The sequence below is a fragment of the Leucopleurus acutus genome (genome assembly GCF_964270905.1).
Source record: "Leucopleurus acutus genome assembly, chromosome: 14".
Taxonomy (NCBI): Eukaryota; Metazoa; Chordata; class Mammalia; order Artiodactyla; family Delphinidae; genus Leucopleurus; species Leucopleurus acutus.
Window position 1 is genome coordinate 58,597,948 of NC_139156.1, and position 13,367 is coordinate 58,611,314.

The 13,367-nt window shown below is 36.4% G+C and overlaps 1 protein-coding gene across 4 annotated transcripts in view; it reads right to left on the reverse strand.

Moving 5' to 3' along the window:
- Window positions 1-13,367, reverse strand: part of ADK (adenosine kinase) — a 487,490-nt gene that overhangs the window by 433,753 nt on the left and 40,370 nt on the right. For all 4 annotated transcript variants that reach the window (XM_082854024.1, XM_082854021.1, XM_082854023.1 and 1 more), the window contains exon 2: window positions 12,371-12,445. In XM_082854024.1, coding sequence (XP_082710150.1) covers window positions 12,371-12,445 — 75 coding nt within the window. The remainder of the gene's footprint in view (window positions 1-12,370; window positions 12,446-13,367) is intronic.

Sequence of the window (13,367 nt, forward strand, 5' to 3'; positions counted from 1 at the left end):
GTTTTACAGCCAAACGCTATTCACCAAGTGCCTAACATGTATCCAGCACCATGCCAAGGGTCATGTAAGAAAAAAGCATAGTGCAGTTCCTTTGCACCAAGAGCTTACTGTATATAGAAAAGATTTAGTAAGATACTTTCCTTAATTGCCTCTCTCCCCAGCAATGTTTATAAACACTGCATGCAAGGCTTATACTAAATTGTAAACCTAGTACAAAAAAATATATATATTGAGCTTACTCTCAAGTAAGAAATTAGAAAGCAGAAGAGAGTAACGTGAGTCAAGAAAGTCAAAGGAAATTGTAAATTAAAGGGAAAAAACCCTCTCTTTTATTCAAAACACTGCTTGTTTGGCAAATCATAAGTTAAGATCATCACATAAATATACAAATTGTTAAACAGTTAAAACAAAAGATGAAGCCAGTAATCAACAAAAGATATGAACTAAAGGAAAGTAAGAAAATCATTTTTATTTATCCAGAGACTGCTCTGACATAGAAACCAGGCTTACCCATTTTGAATCCCCAAAATCTGGCATGTAGTTATTAATTCTTAGTTTGTACAATAGGTTCAAACTGTTAATAATTTAATCATCTGTTTAAAAAATAAAGGTAATTAGTGTAGCATGGTAGAAAAAGAAACAAATAGGGTCAGGAGATACAGATTCCATCTCAGGCTTGCAATGCTAACTGTAATCAAGGGCAAAACATCTAACTTTGCTGAGCCTGTTCCGCTGTTGTAAAATGAATAAAGAAGACTAAATTATCTCCAAATTCCAATTTGTCTCAAAAATCCTGAGTCCATGGTTATACATTTCCTGCTATAGTACATATAATAATAGTGAAATACACACACTCACACCCCTTGGACTTCCACTTATGTATGGCAGAAAGATTATCTACTCTTCCTTCCAAGACTGTTAAAATGATAATAAAGGCACAAAAAAAGGCAAACACCTACAGGAGCAAAAAGAATACTAATGTTAAAAAAAAAAAAAAGAATACTAATGTAATTAAGCATTAATGGTCAAAAGGTTTCCACAAATTTTCAGAAAAAGGAAAGCAGATGAGGAACTCAGCAGCACTAAAGAAACTAAAATCTCATTTGCAATTGAAAGAGACTACTTATGATAAGCAAGCTTAGTCCACCTGCAGAAACCCTAAATCTCAGAGGTTACAGATAAGGCCTGGAGCTACAAGTAAGGGAATGGACTACCATCTCATCATCACAACTTACAATTCCTAAAATAAATTAGAGATAAATTAGAGGTTTATTCCCTCAAGAAACCAAAGAGAAGTATCTCAGAACTAAGGAACAACAGGCAAACCAGGGGGAATAGGGAGAGACAGGTGAAACTGCCTACTTAATTATGGTATCTCTAGCCCCCTTTCCCTGGCCAACTCAGAATAAAGCAGCCAAGCTTAAACCTTCAGAAAGGAAAATGGAAGACTTTTCTGTAAAGAAACTGAACAGACTCTTTAGACTTTCAGATACTAACATTAAGGGTCACACCCCAGCCCCCCAAAATAGGTTTTTAGCATAACCAAGCCACAATAAAGTCCCATCAGTCAACAAGCCCAACCTGATAGGCACAGAGTAAAGGGACGAAGTAGGTAATTAAATAAGTTAATCCTACCAGAGGATTGTAAGTAAAAAAAAAAAAGTATGGGACACCCCTATAAGTTATTGATCACTCAAGAAAGCAGGTTTGCTTAACCACAAAACCAAGCTGGCTTGCTTAGCAACAAAACCATGCAACAGAAGTATGAGACATGCCCCCAAACAATAAAACAATGGTGGCATGAGACCCACATCCTGCCCAGTGAGCTCAGTAAGTTAATGACCCCTTGGACATGCTCTCTGTACACATAAAAAACAATAATTTATAAAAACGTGACACTTCAAAGTGAAAGACCCTCATTGTACTGAGACATGGAATAATTTTTCCATAGTGCCATGACAGTCCCAGTTTGACCACGTAGGGACAAGAAAACTCCCCTGCCCGACACAGAGGAGGAACTGATGATGGAAGTGTGATGTCTACTCAAGAATGAGGAAGAAGGTGGTCTTCTCCCACTCCCACTTTTCCTTTGATTATAAAACTGTAGCCCACTAAGTTCTTGGGGCGCAGCACCTTCTCATCTGCCCACTTGTAAGCCTCACAAGCGGCCTACTCTAATAACTCACTTCTTATCTATCACTTTGCCTCTCACTGAATTCTTTCTGCGCTGAGACATAAGGAACCGGAGCTCCTCAGAGCCCCCTGAAACGCCACCTAGTGGTTTCAAACCCACATATACCAACCTGCCAATGAGGTTTTGAATGTGGGGTATGCGTGTGTGTGTGTGTTTGAAAAAAAATTTTTTGGCTTTATTTATTAGTGTTCTTTGGCTATGTAACAAATTCACCCAAAACTTGGAAGGTTAAAACAACAGTCTTTATCCCATACAGTTTCTGAGGGTCAGGAATCCAGGAGTAGCTTAGCTGAGTTTTTCTGGCTCAAGGTCTCTCAGGTGGTTGTAGTCAAGCTGTCAGCCAGAGCTGCAATCATCTCAGGGCTCAACAGAGAATGGAGAAGCCACTTCTCAGCTCACTTACATGGTTGTTGGCAAGTCTCAGTTCCTCAATAGCTATAGGCCTGAGGCCTCTACCTCCAGTCATGTGAGCCTCTCACAAGGTGTCTGAATGTCCGAGAGAGAGAAAGAAGAGAGCAGCCACAATGGAAGACACAGTCTTTTACAACATAATCTCCGAAGTAGGATACCATCACTTCTGCCCTATTACACAGATCAGCCATGGTGCAATGTGGGAGGGAACTACTCACAAGAATGCCAGGAAGAGGGGATCATCAGGAGCCATCTTGGAGGCTGACGATCACAGCCTGCCTTCTGGCCCCCAAGGATCCCTGCCTCCTGTTTTTCAAATCCATGTGTAGTGCCTTCCCACATTATACCAGGTTTGGTTTGTATGACCAATAACAAGCATATGGCAAAAATGATGACATGTTACTTCCAAGAATAGGTTATAAAAAAGACTGCAGGGCTTCCCTGGTGGCGCAGTGGTTGAGAGTCCGCCTGCCGATGCAGGGGACACGGGTTCGTGCCCCAGTCCGGGAGGATCCCACATGCCGCGGAGCGGCTGGGCCCGTAAGCCACGGCCGCTGAGCCTGCGCGTCCGGAGCCTGTGCTCCACAACGGGAGAGGCCACAACAGTGAGAGGCCCGCGTACCGCAAAAAAAATAAAAGACTGCAGCTTCCATCTAGGGAAAATTACACTATTACTCTCTCTCAAGTCACTCGCAATAGGGCAAACAGCTGCCATGTTTTTAGGACACTCTGAGATTTATGAAGTGAGGGACTGAGGCCCTCACTCCAACAGCACTTCAGAAACTGAGGCCAGCCAACAGTATCAACGAGCTTGGAAGCCACAGTTGAGCCTTGAAATGATTGCCACCCTGGCCAACAGACTGACTACAACTTCATCAGAGATCCTAAGCCAGAACCACCCAGCGATGCCACACTCTCAAATTCTTGACCCTCAGAAACCGTGTGAAAGACTAAATGTTTGTTACTTTAAGCAGCCAAGTTTTGTGGTTATGTATTACATAGCAATAGATAACTATTATTACATAGCAACAGATAACTTCATTAAAGCTTTAAGAAAAAAAAACTCATAAAAGCAATTAAGGATTGTTACAAAAATATTAAATTGTATAGAATTTTGAAATAAAAGTACCCACCTTAGCCAACCCACCCTCCCATGACTGCTGGAGTTTAGAACATATCCTTCCAGACTTTTTCTTATTCCTTTGCAAATAAACAGAATAAGTTTTAATGTCTTACCCTTAAATAAGAACAGACAGCCAAAGATCACCTAATATTGGAGGAAAGGCTCCACCATGAAGGAGAAAGGCCACAATAAACAACCAGAAAAGAACAATCCACAGGGAACAAAGATAAAGCAGGAAAGAAAAGACATTCAAAAACCAAACAGAACCAACTCTAATACACTTAGACAGACAAGGGGGAAAAATGCATCCATAACACAAGAACAAAATGTTACATAATGATAATTTACTAATACCAAGGTCAAAAAAAAAATTTCTAAAAGCTTGCATAGAGAAAAAACTGGTAATATAAAGAGTTCTATTAGATGCTGGAAGACAATGGCACATGCCTTCAAAATTCTCAAAGAAAACTCTATACTAACCAATCAATAAGACGTGAGGGGAAAAAAATTTTAAAGATCATCAGACACATACAAAGATTCAAAAAATTACCATATGCTTATGCACTCTTTCTCTGATGGATATGCTATACACACACACACACACACACAGAAAACCAATAAAGAAGACATGAGATAAAGGAAGACTGCTGTTTAAAAGGAAAAGAAAAGAAAAAAAAAGACAAGTCTAGCAACACAACCAGTTCAGTTTGGAGCACAAAGATGGAGAACTGAAGAAGGGAGGTCACCAGAGGAAAAGAGGTTGATAGACTTACTGATTTTGAGGAGAACGGGTAGCGGGGAGAGTGCTTATTAGGCACATTACAGACTTAATAGAGTGGCTATTGAAAATTTGAATAAGTGTATAGAAAATAGTGCAATGAACACAAGATACACTGAAAGAAAAAAAGTTTTATAAGTAATCAAAGACTACAATTCTGTTCACAATGATTACTGATCTGGTTTTTAAATTTTTATTTATTTTATTAATTATTTTTTTATTGGCGTAGAGTTGATTTACAATGTTGTGTCATTTTCCGCTGTACAGCAAAGTGAGTCAGTTATACATATATATATATATATATCTCCACTCTTTTTCAGATTCTATTACAATATAGGTCATTACAGAGTACTGAGTAGAGTTCCCTGTGCTATACAGTAGGTTCTTACTAGTTATCTATTTTATATATAGTAGTGTATATATGTCAATCCCAATCTCCCAATTTATCCCTCCCCCCATCCCTTTCCCCCTTGGTAACCGTAGTTTGCTTTCTACATCTGTGACTCAATTTGTTTTGTAAATAGGTTCATTTGTACCATTTTTTATATTTGTTTTAATGTAATATAACAAAATGGGGAAGATGAAGAAGAGGAAATGGTGTGAGTGAAAGAGAGCTAAATCCTTAGGTATCATAACAGAGACTATATATAATATCGAAATAGCTAGAGAGATAGACCTCAGAAAGCCCTAAGCTTAGGACGGCTAGGTGGATGGGTATTTATGAGACATTAACCGCCAATTCACCTATTCTCCCAGTAAGCATTCAGGAATGCAGAGGCTTTCTGACAAGTAACTAGAACCTGGTTAACAAGGACAAAAGTAATCAGAGACCCTCCAACAATTAAAAAAAAAAAATCAAGAGTGTATAAATGCTGAGAGAATTGCAAAAGCAAAGTTCTCAGAAGGTCAGAGGGAATCCTCTCCACCATCACCCAGTAACAAGATTTGGTCACCTATTCTCCCAGGGACTTGAAGACCAAGTGTGCCCCTCCACACAGTGCTACTGTATCCTCTATTCTGGAATTCTTCCTAATGGAATCATGTTCTTGTATCCTTTCCTAACATTAAAGGAACTTTTGTCCTTTGCCTCTCCAATCAATCACCCTTATGAAAAATCACACAAATACTAGCATATTATTTAGAAATAGGCAGATACCAGGAAAAAACAGCTAATAGAATTTTAAATCTTCTGGAAAAACAGCACTTATGCAGAATGGGGTAAAAGCAAGGGGAAAGATGGAAGATGCAGCAAAGAACTGATTTTTTCCTTAAAAACCTTCAGTACTAGCTTACTTTTTAACTAGTACTAGTTTTACAATAATTATTTTTTTAACTGAAAAGGCCAAGTACTTTTTAAAAAAAAATCAGAATCACAAAAACAGATACTTTATAAGAATTTTAACAGTTAATTCATTTTTATAGTGTAAGATACTAATAAGTATATATTTAATTCATTTGTTATAGTACCTAGCAAATTATTCCTGGATAATTTATTTTTACACCATGCAAATATAAAACACTCATCTAAACATGGTCTAAAACATAAGTTAAACACAGTCTGTTGAAATGATGAGGAACACTTTCAAGTGTATTTTGGAAGAAATGGTCAGGAATATAAGAAAGAGAATGCTCTACTTTTTATGATTAGAGTTCAAAAACGTGCCTTTTATCTCCAAGTACTGATTTCAAAAGTCAGTTTTACTGATTAAAACCTTCCTAAAATAAAAAAAATAAGACTTCAGCTGGCCATTTGGGATCAGCTGCTAGTGAAACAAAGAAGCTATTTGAGTTCCCAATAGTGTCAGCACACAGCTGCCACATCATAATCACTCTGATCATATTTGCATGAACCTTTAAAAACATAGTGTACAGTGAAAAAAAAGCTAATTTCCTAAGACTACACAGAGTATTATCCCATAAACACAAACATATACAATATCTCTCTGGGTTATACATAGATGTCCGGGGCATGTTCATCAAAACAGTTTAACACTGGTTACACGTCATAAAATTTCAAGATTTTTTACTTCCTCTTTGTACTTTTATATGCTATTAGAATTTTTTTAAAACAGTGACAATCAATTAGTTGATTTCCTGGGCAAAACATCTCACACTAAGCAAACAAAGGAGTTCTAACTTTAAACGCATAAATTCATGTCAATTGATTCTATTTTGTTCTATTTATAAAGTTTTCCTGACATGTAACTGACATACATCTTAAATATTTAAAGTATACAATTTGGTAAGTTTTGATACATGTATATGCTCATGAAATCATTATACAATCAAGGTAATGAACACACTCCTAAAAGCTCGGTCCTGTCTCTCTGTAATCTCTCCTTCCTGCCTTGTAATCTCTCCTTCCTGCCCTCCACCACACCCTGGCATATGCACAGGAAACCAATGATCTGCTTTCTGTCACTATAAATTGAATTCCCTATAATCTCAATATAAATGGAATGATACAGTATGTATTCTTTTTTGTCAGGCTTCTTTCAATGAACACAATTATTCTGAGTTTCATCCAAACAATACTCTATTCCTTTTTTATTTCTGACTAGAATTCTAATGTATGGGTAAACAATCTGTTTAATGATTCACCTGTTGATAGACATTTAGATAACTTTCAGGTTCTAGCTATTAAAAACAAAAATCACCATAACATTAGTGAACACATCTTTGTATGGACACATGTTTTCACTTCTCTTCGGTAAATATCTAAGAATGAAATGGTTGGATCAAATAGACGTGTGTTTAACTTTTTAAACTGAAATTCAGTGCAGCATTTTAACTCCCCATGAGAAGAAAGCTGTAGTTCCTCCATTATCTAGCCAACATTTGGTATGCTTTGTTTTAAAATTTTAGCCATTCTAACAAATGTGTGGTAGTACTTCACTGTATCTTTAATTTACATTTCCCTAATAATGAAAGAGACTGAGTACCTTTCCATGTGGTTATTTGCCATCCATATATCTTTGGTTAATGTTCAAATGCCTTGCCCATTTTTTTATTGGGTTGTTTCTTTTCTGATTGAGTTTTGAGAGTTCATTATGTATTCTGACTGGTAGTCCTTTATCAGACATACGCTTTGCAAAGATTTTCTCCAAACCTGTGGTTTGTCCTTTAATTCTTATAACAGTGTCTTTCCAATAGTAAAAATTTTCATTTTGAAAAGGTCCAGCTTATCAATTTTTCTTTTATAGAACATACTTCTGGTGTTCTACATTTAAGAAATTCTGGTTTAAACCACAGTCACAAAGATTTTCTCCTATATTATCATCTAGAAGTGTTATACTTTTAGGCTTGACGTTTAGTTCTATCAGTTAATTTTGTATATGGTACAAAATACAGATCTAAATTCATTTTTATGCATGTTGATAACCAATTGTTCAAGCACTATTTGTTGAAAAGACAATCCTTTCTCCACTGAACTGCCTTGCACCTTTGTCAAAAAACAGTCGTCCAGGGACTTGCCTAGTGGCACAGTGGTTAAGAATCCGCCTGCCAAAGCGGGACACGGGTTCGAGCCCTGGTCCAGGAAGATCCCACATGCCACTGAGCAACTAAGCCCTTGCGCCACAACTAATGAGCCTGCGCTCTAGAGCCTGCAAGCCACAACTACTGAAGCCCGTGCTCCGCAACAAGAAGCCACGGCAATAAGAAGCCCATGCACCGCAACGAAGAGTAGCCCCCGTTCGCTGTGACTAGAGAAAGCCCGTGTGCAGCAACGAAGACACAACCTAGCCAAAAATTAATTAATTACAAAAAAATCAGTCGTCCATTTCTGCGTGGGTCTATTTCTGGACTTTCTATTCTATGCCATCAAACTTTACACTGATATCACTGTTTTGATTACTGTAGCTTTATAATAATTCTAGAAATCAGGTAGTAGCTTTTTTTGTAGATTCCATCAGTTATTCTACATAAATGATCATGCCTTTTGGAAATAAAAACAGTTTATTCCTTCCTTTGCAACCTGGATGTCTTTTACTTCTTCCTGCCTGATTGTCCTGAACAGAATCTTCAGGACCACTGTATACATTGTGAAGTGGTGAGAGTGGACATCCTTGAATTGTTTCTGATCTGAGGGGAAAGCATGCAGACTTTCACCATTAGGAATTATGTTATTAGTAGGCTTTTCCCTAACCCAAATTTTATGAGGTTAAAGGAGTTCCCTTCTATTCTAAGAACACTATAAGAAACTTTATCAGGAATAGATAGTAGTTTTGGCAAATGGTTTTTCTATCTATTGAGATGACAATGTGATTTTTCTTTCTTTAGTTTGTTAATAGAGTTAAGTGCTCTAATTACATTCCAAACGTTACACTTACTCTACATTCTTAGTATACTATTTAATTCTGAAAAAAGGGATAAATACAGTGATACTAGTATTAAGTATGTTTAAGTGAGTTTCAATCTTCACTACCACTTTGTATTCAAAGTTGGTAAGACAATTATAGATAGCTAACAGAATGAAAACATATCAATCTTTATTAAAATAAAAAATATAGTTAAACAGAAGTTAGAAAGTAGAAAGTTAAAAGTTAGACTAGAAGTTAGAGTCAGGAGTTAAAGTAGAAGGTTAACAGAACTTAAAAGGAGCAAAGTAGCAGACGGAAGAATAGAGGCACTTCTAATTCTATATAATGAGAAGTCTAAGGATTCTATTGAAAGTTGATACAAGAAAATATTTTAATGTGTGTATATTATATCATTTAAAAGTACAAGGCAATCAGAAGTAAAACCATTAACATAATTGTATGCAGGAGTGTTTCTGATTAGCAAAGTATATTTTAAAAATTTGTATCTGAATTTCTTAGGATAAGACACATTCTCCAGTTTGTCCTTGGCGCCTCAACCTATTTCCTATTATATTACAATAGGGCAAATTTACACATTTATAAATTCTTGCCTGATCCTTTGACACTCGAATTTATACAGATGAAGAGTTATAAAGATAATCTCCAAGACATTAAAAAACAGAATTTGTTAAAAATGGTTATCCCCCAAAATCAGTTGTATTTCTATGTATTAGCAATGAACAATCCAAAAATGAAATTAAGAAAACAATTCCATTTACAGTAGCATCAAAAATAATGAAATACTTAGGATTAAATTTAACCAAAGAAATGCGAGACTTCTAAACTTAAAAGTACTAAACACTGTTGAAACAACTTAAAGAAAGACATCTCCTGTTCATGAATCGGAAGACTTAATATTGTTAAAATGGCAATGCTTCTAAAACTGATCTACAGATTCAGTGCAATCCCATTCCAAATTCCAACTGCCTTTTTTTACAGTAATGGACAAGTTGATCCTAAAAGTAACATGGAATTGCAAGGGACTCTGAATAGCCAAAACAACCTTGAAAGACAACAACAAAGTTGGAGGGCTCACACTTCCTGACTTCAAAACTTACTACAAACCTACAGTAATCAAATCAGTGTGGTACTGGAATAAGGACAAGCATACAGACTTATGGAATAGAACCGAGAAGCCAGAAATTAACCCAAACACCTATGGTCAACGGATTTTTAAGAGGGCCAAGACCACTCAATGGGGAAAAGAAAACTCTCTCCAACAAATGGTGCAGGGACAACTAGATTTCCACATGCAAAAAAAAAGAAGTGAACCCTTAACACCCAACTGATACAAAAATTAACTCAAAATGGATCAAAGCTCTAAATTTAAGAGCTAAAACTAAAACTCCTAGAAGAAAACATAGGCATAAATCATTGTGACCTTAGATTTAGCAACAGATTTTCAGATATGACAGCAAAAGCACAGCAACAAAAGAAAAAATAAACTGGACTTCATCAAAATTTAAAACTTACACATTAAAGGATACTCTCAAGAAAGTCAAAATAACGCACAGAATAGGAGAAAGTGTTTGCAAATCATAAACCTATTAAGGGTCTAGTATTAAGAATATATAGGGTTTCCCTGGTGGCGCAGTGGTTGAGAATCTGCCTGCTGATGCAGGGGACATGGGTTCATGCCCCGGTCCGGGAAGATCCCACATGCCGCAGAGCGGCTGGGCCCGTGAGCCATGGCCGCTAAGCCTGCGCATCCGGAGCCTGTGCTCCGCAGCAGGAGAGGCCACAACAGTGAGAGGCCTGCGTACTGCAAAAAAAAAAAAAAAAAAAAAAAAAGAATATATAAAGAATTCTTACAACCACAACAAAAAACAAATTAAAAAATGGGTGAAGAACTTCAATACACATTTTTCCAAAGATATACAAATGGCCAATAAGCACATGAAAAGATGCTCAGCATCATTAGTAATTAGAAAAATGTAAATCAAAAGCACAATATTACTTTACACCCACTAGGATGGCTATAATTTTTTTTTTCTCCTTTTTTTTTTCCACATGCCACGCAGCATGTGGGATCTTAGTTCCCCAACCAGGGATCGAACCCATGACCCCTGCAATGAAAGCACACAGTCTTAACCACTGGACCACCAGGGAAGTCCCAGGATGGCTATAATTTTAAAAAGGGAAAAGACCACGTTTTGGTAAGGATATGCTTCTTTAAAAAGCTAAACACAGAATTACCACCTGACTTAGCAATTCCACTCCAATATATATACCCAAAAGAAATGAAAATATATACCCATGCAAAAACTTTTACATGAACGTTCACAGCAGCTTTCTTCATAATAGGTAAAAACCGAAACAATCCAAGTGCCCATCAACCAATGGCTCCACCAACTGATGAATGCATAAACGAACTGTGGTATATACAAACAATGGAGTATTATTCTGCCTTAAAAGGAATGAAGTACTGATACATGCTACAACATGGATTACAGAGGGCAGGAAGAATATGTAGGACACCATGTATCCATTCAAACATCCATCCACCATTCAAACACCATGTATCTCCACTATTTCCCCCTAATAATAAGTTTTGATGACACATGAAAGAGCACTGAAAAACATCATGTTAAGTAAAATAAGCCAGACACAAAAGGCCACATATTGTATGTCTCCACTTATATGAAATAAAATATCCAGAACAGGCAAATCCATGGAGACAGAAAACACACTGGTAGCTCCCAGGAGATTGGGGAGAGGTGGGGAGGGCAGGTGGGAATACTGAAATGACCACTTAAATGGCTATGTGTTTCTTTTGGGAGTGATGAAATGTCCTGGAGTTAGATAGTGGTGACGGTTGTACAACACTGCAAATGTCCTAGCAGTCATTGAATCATACACTCTAAAATAGTTAAAATTATGATTTAATTTTACCTCAATAATATTTTTTTAAAAGTGGTTGCCCCTGGGCATAGAACTTGGGGTGTTCAAGGGGAAGGGGATCTTAATTTCTCATTATTAAATATTTTTTAATACTTTTTTTTCCTTGCACCAAATCATCACAGACAGATAAATAAACAAAATGATTTCTCAGCTAAATTAACAACATCAAAAGTTATTATTAGGGGGAAACAGTGGAGATTCACGGTGTTTGAATTAAGTCCTACATATTCTTCTTGCCCTCTCTAATCCTATTCCTTCTCCCATATGTTATGGCACCACTATAGATTTAGTTCACTGACAGTAATTTTAAAATGTGGAAATTAAATCATTAGGTTATTCACATACTTCTTCCTTGCAAAGAATAAAAAAATAAATTTCAAGTGAAAGTAGCAACAGGAATGAACAAATGTACCTAAGTTTTCCCAGGGAAAACTGCAGTCAATTACTCAATAAATAATAATGGTGCACTTGCTATTATCAGATTTAAATTTCCTGAATTTTCCTCCAATTGAAGATGTTAAACAGTAAATTCAATTCTAAAATTTTCAGTTTTTCTTTAGATGTAAGTTTCACATAGTACATATGAAGAGCTTAATACTTACTTATCAAGGAAATCCTTATCCACCACAGCAGTGATGTCAAGAAGAGGATTTCCCATTCCAAAGAGAATATTTTCACTAAAAAAAACCACAAAATACAGTACAAGTTAGAAATACTTCTGAAAGTAAGGTGATGTGTAAAATGCACAAATATAAAAATAAATATCTTCACTTTACTTTGGAAATAAACTTAACATACTAGTTTATTAAACCTCTGATTTGCCTATTACATGTAGGACAACATTTTAGAGGAAGCACAAAGCCATTTAGAAAAGAGAATGACTTTTAAATTGGATGAAATAAAACATAACAAAAGAAGAAACCAGATCATGTGATTTTTTTCCATAATATTTAACAGCTAATGACTAAAGCTAATTAAATTCAATTTTTTTAAGGTCTATCACAATAAAGTTTTATACTCAACAAACATGATAGATATTTAACTCTCTAGATAGTAAAATACTGAACTAATCAAAGTTTATTAGGGAGCATACAGCAAGTCCTGGAGGAATCCAGGCAACAGCCTTACCCTTCAAAAACTGAATGACTGGGGTGGGACCTTCACAATGGGTATCATAGATAGTGTAATTTTCAATTACATTTAACAGACTTTGAGGGAGTCTGTTTTCCATAACTGATTACAATACGGCTCAAAACTGAGGGAAAGATAGAATTCCACCACAACTGATACCAACTGACAGCAAGAAATGGACCAGAGGCCATAGCTGGGTCAGCCTCAATGAGGGCCATTCTTCTAGTTTATGCAATAAAATTTGCCTCTGTGCAATTTCCCATTGGTATCTAGTTTGCTCAAGCTCTCTTCCAGTTGCCTCCATACCAGTTACCCTCCTCACCATTTGGAGATTATCAGTAATATCAATAGGACTGATACCCAAAAGTTTCTTTAGGAGAACGAGGTATAGCCTACAATTACAGTGTAGAATGATTTAGAAGACTGAATTACAGTCTCTTATTAAAATCACAGATTGGGCAACTATGG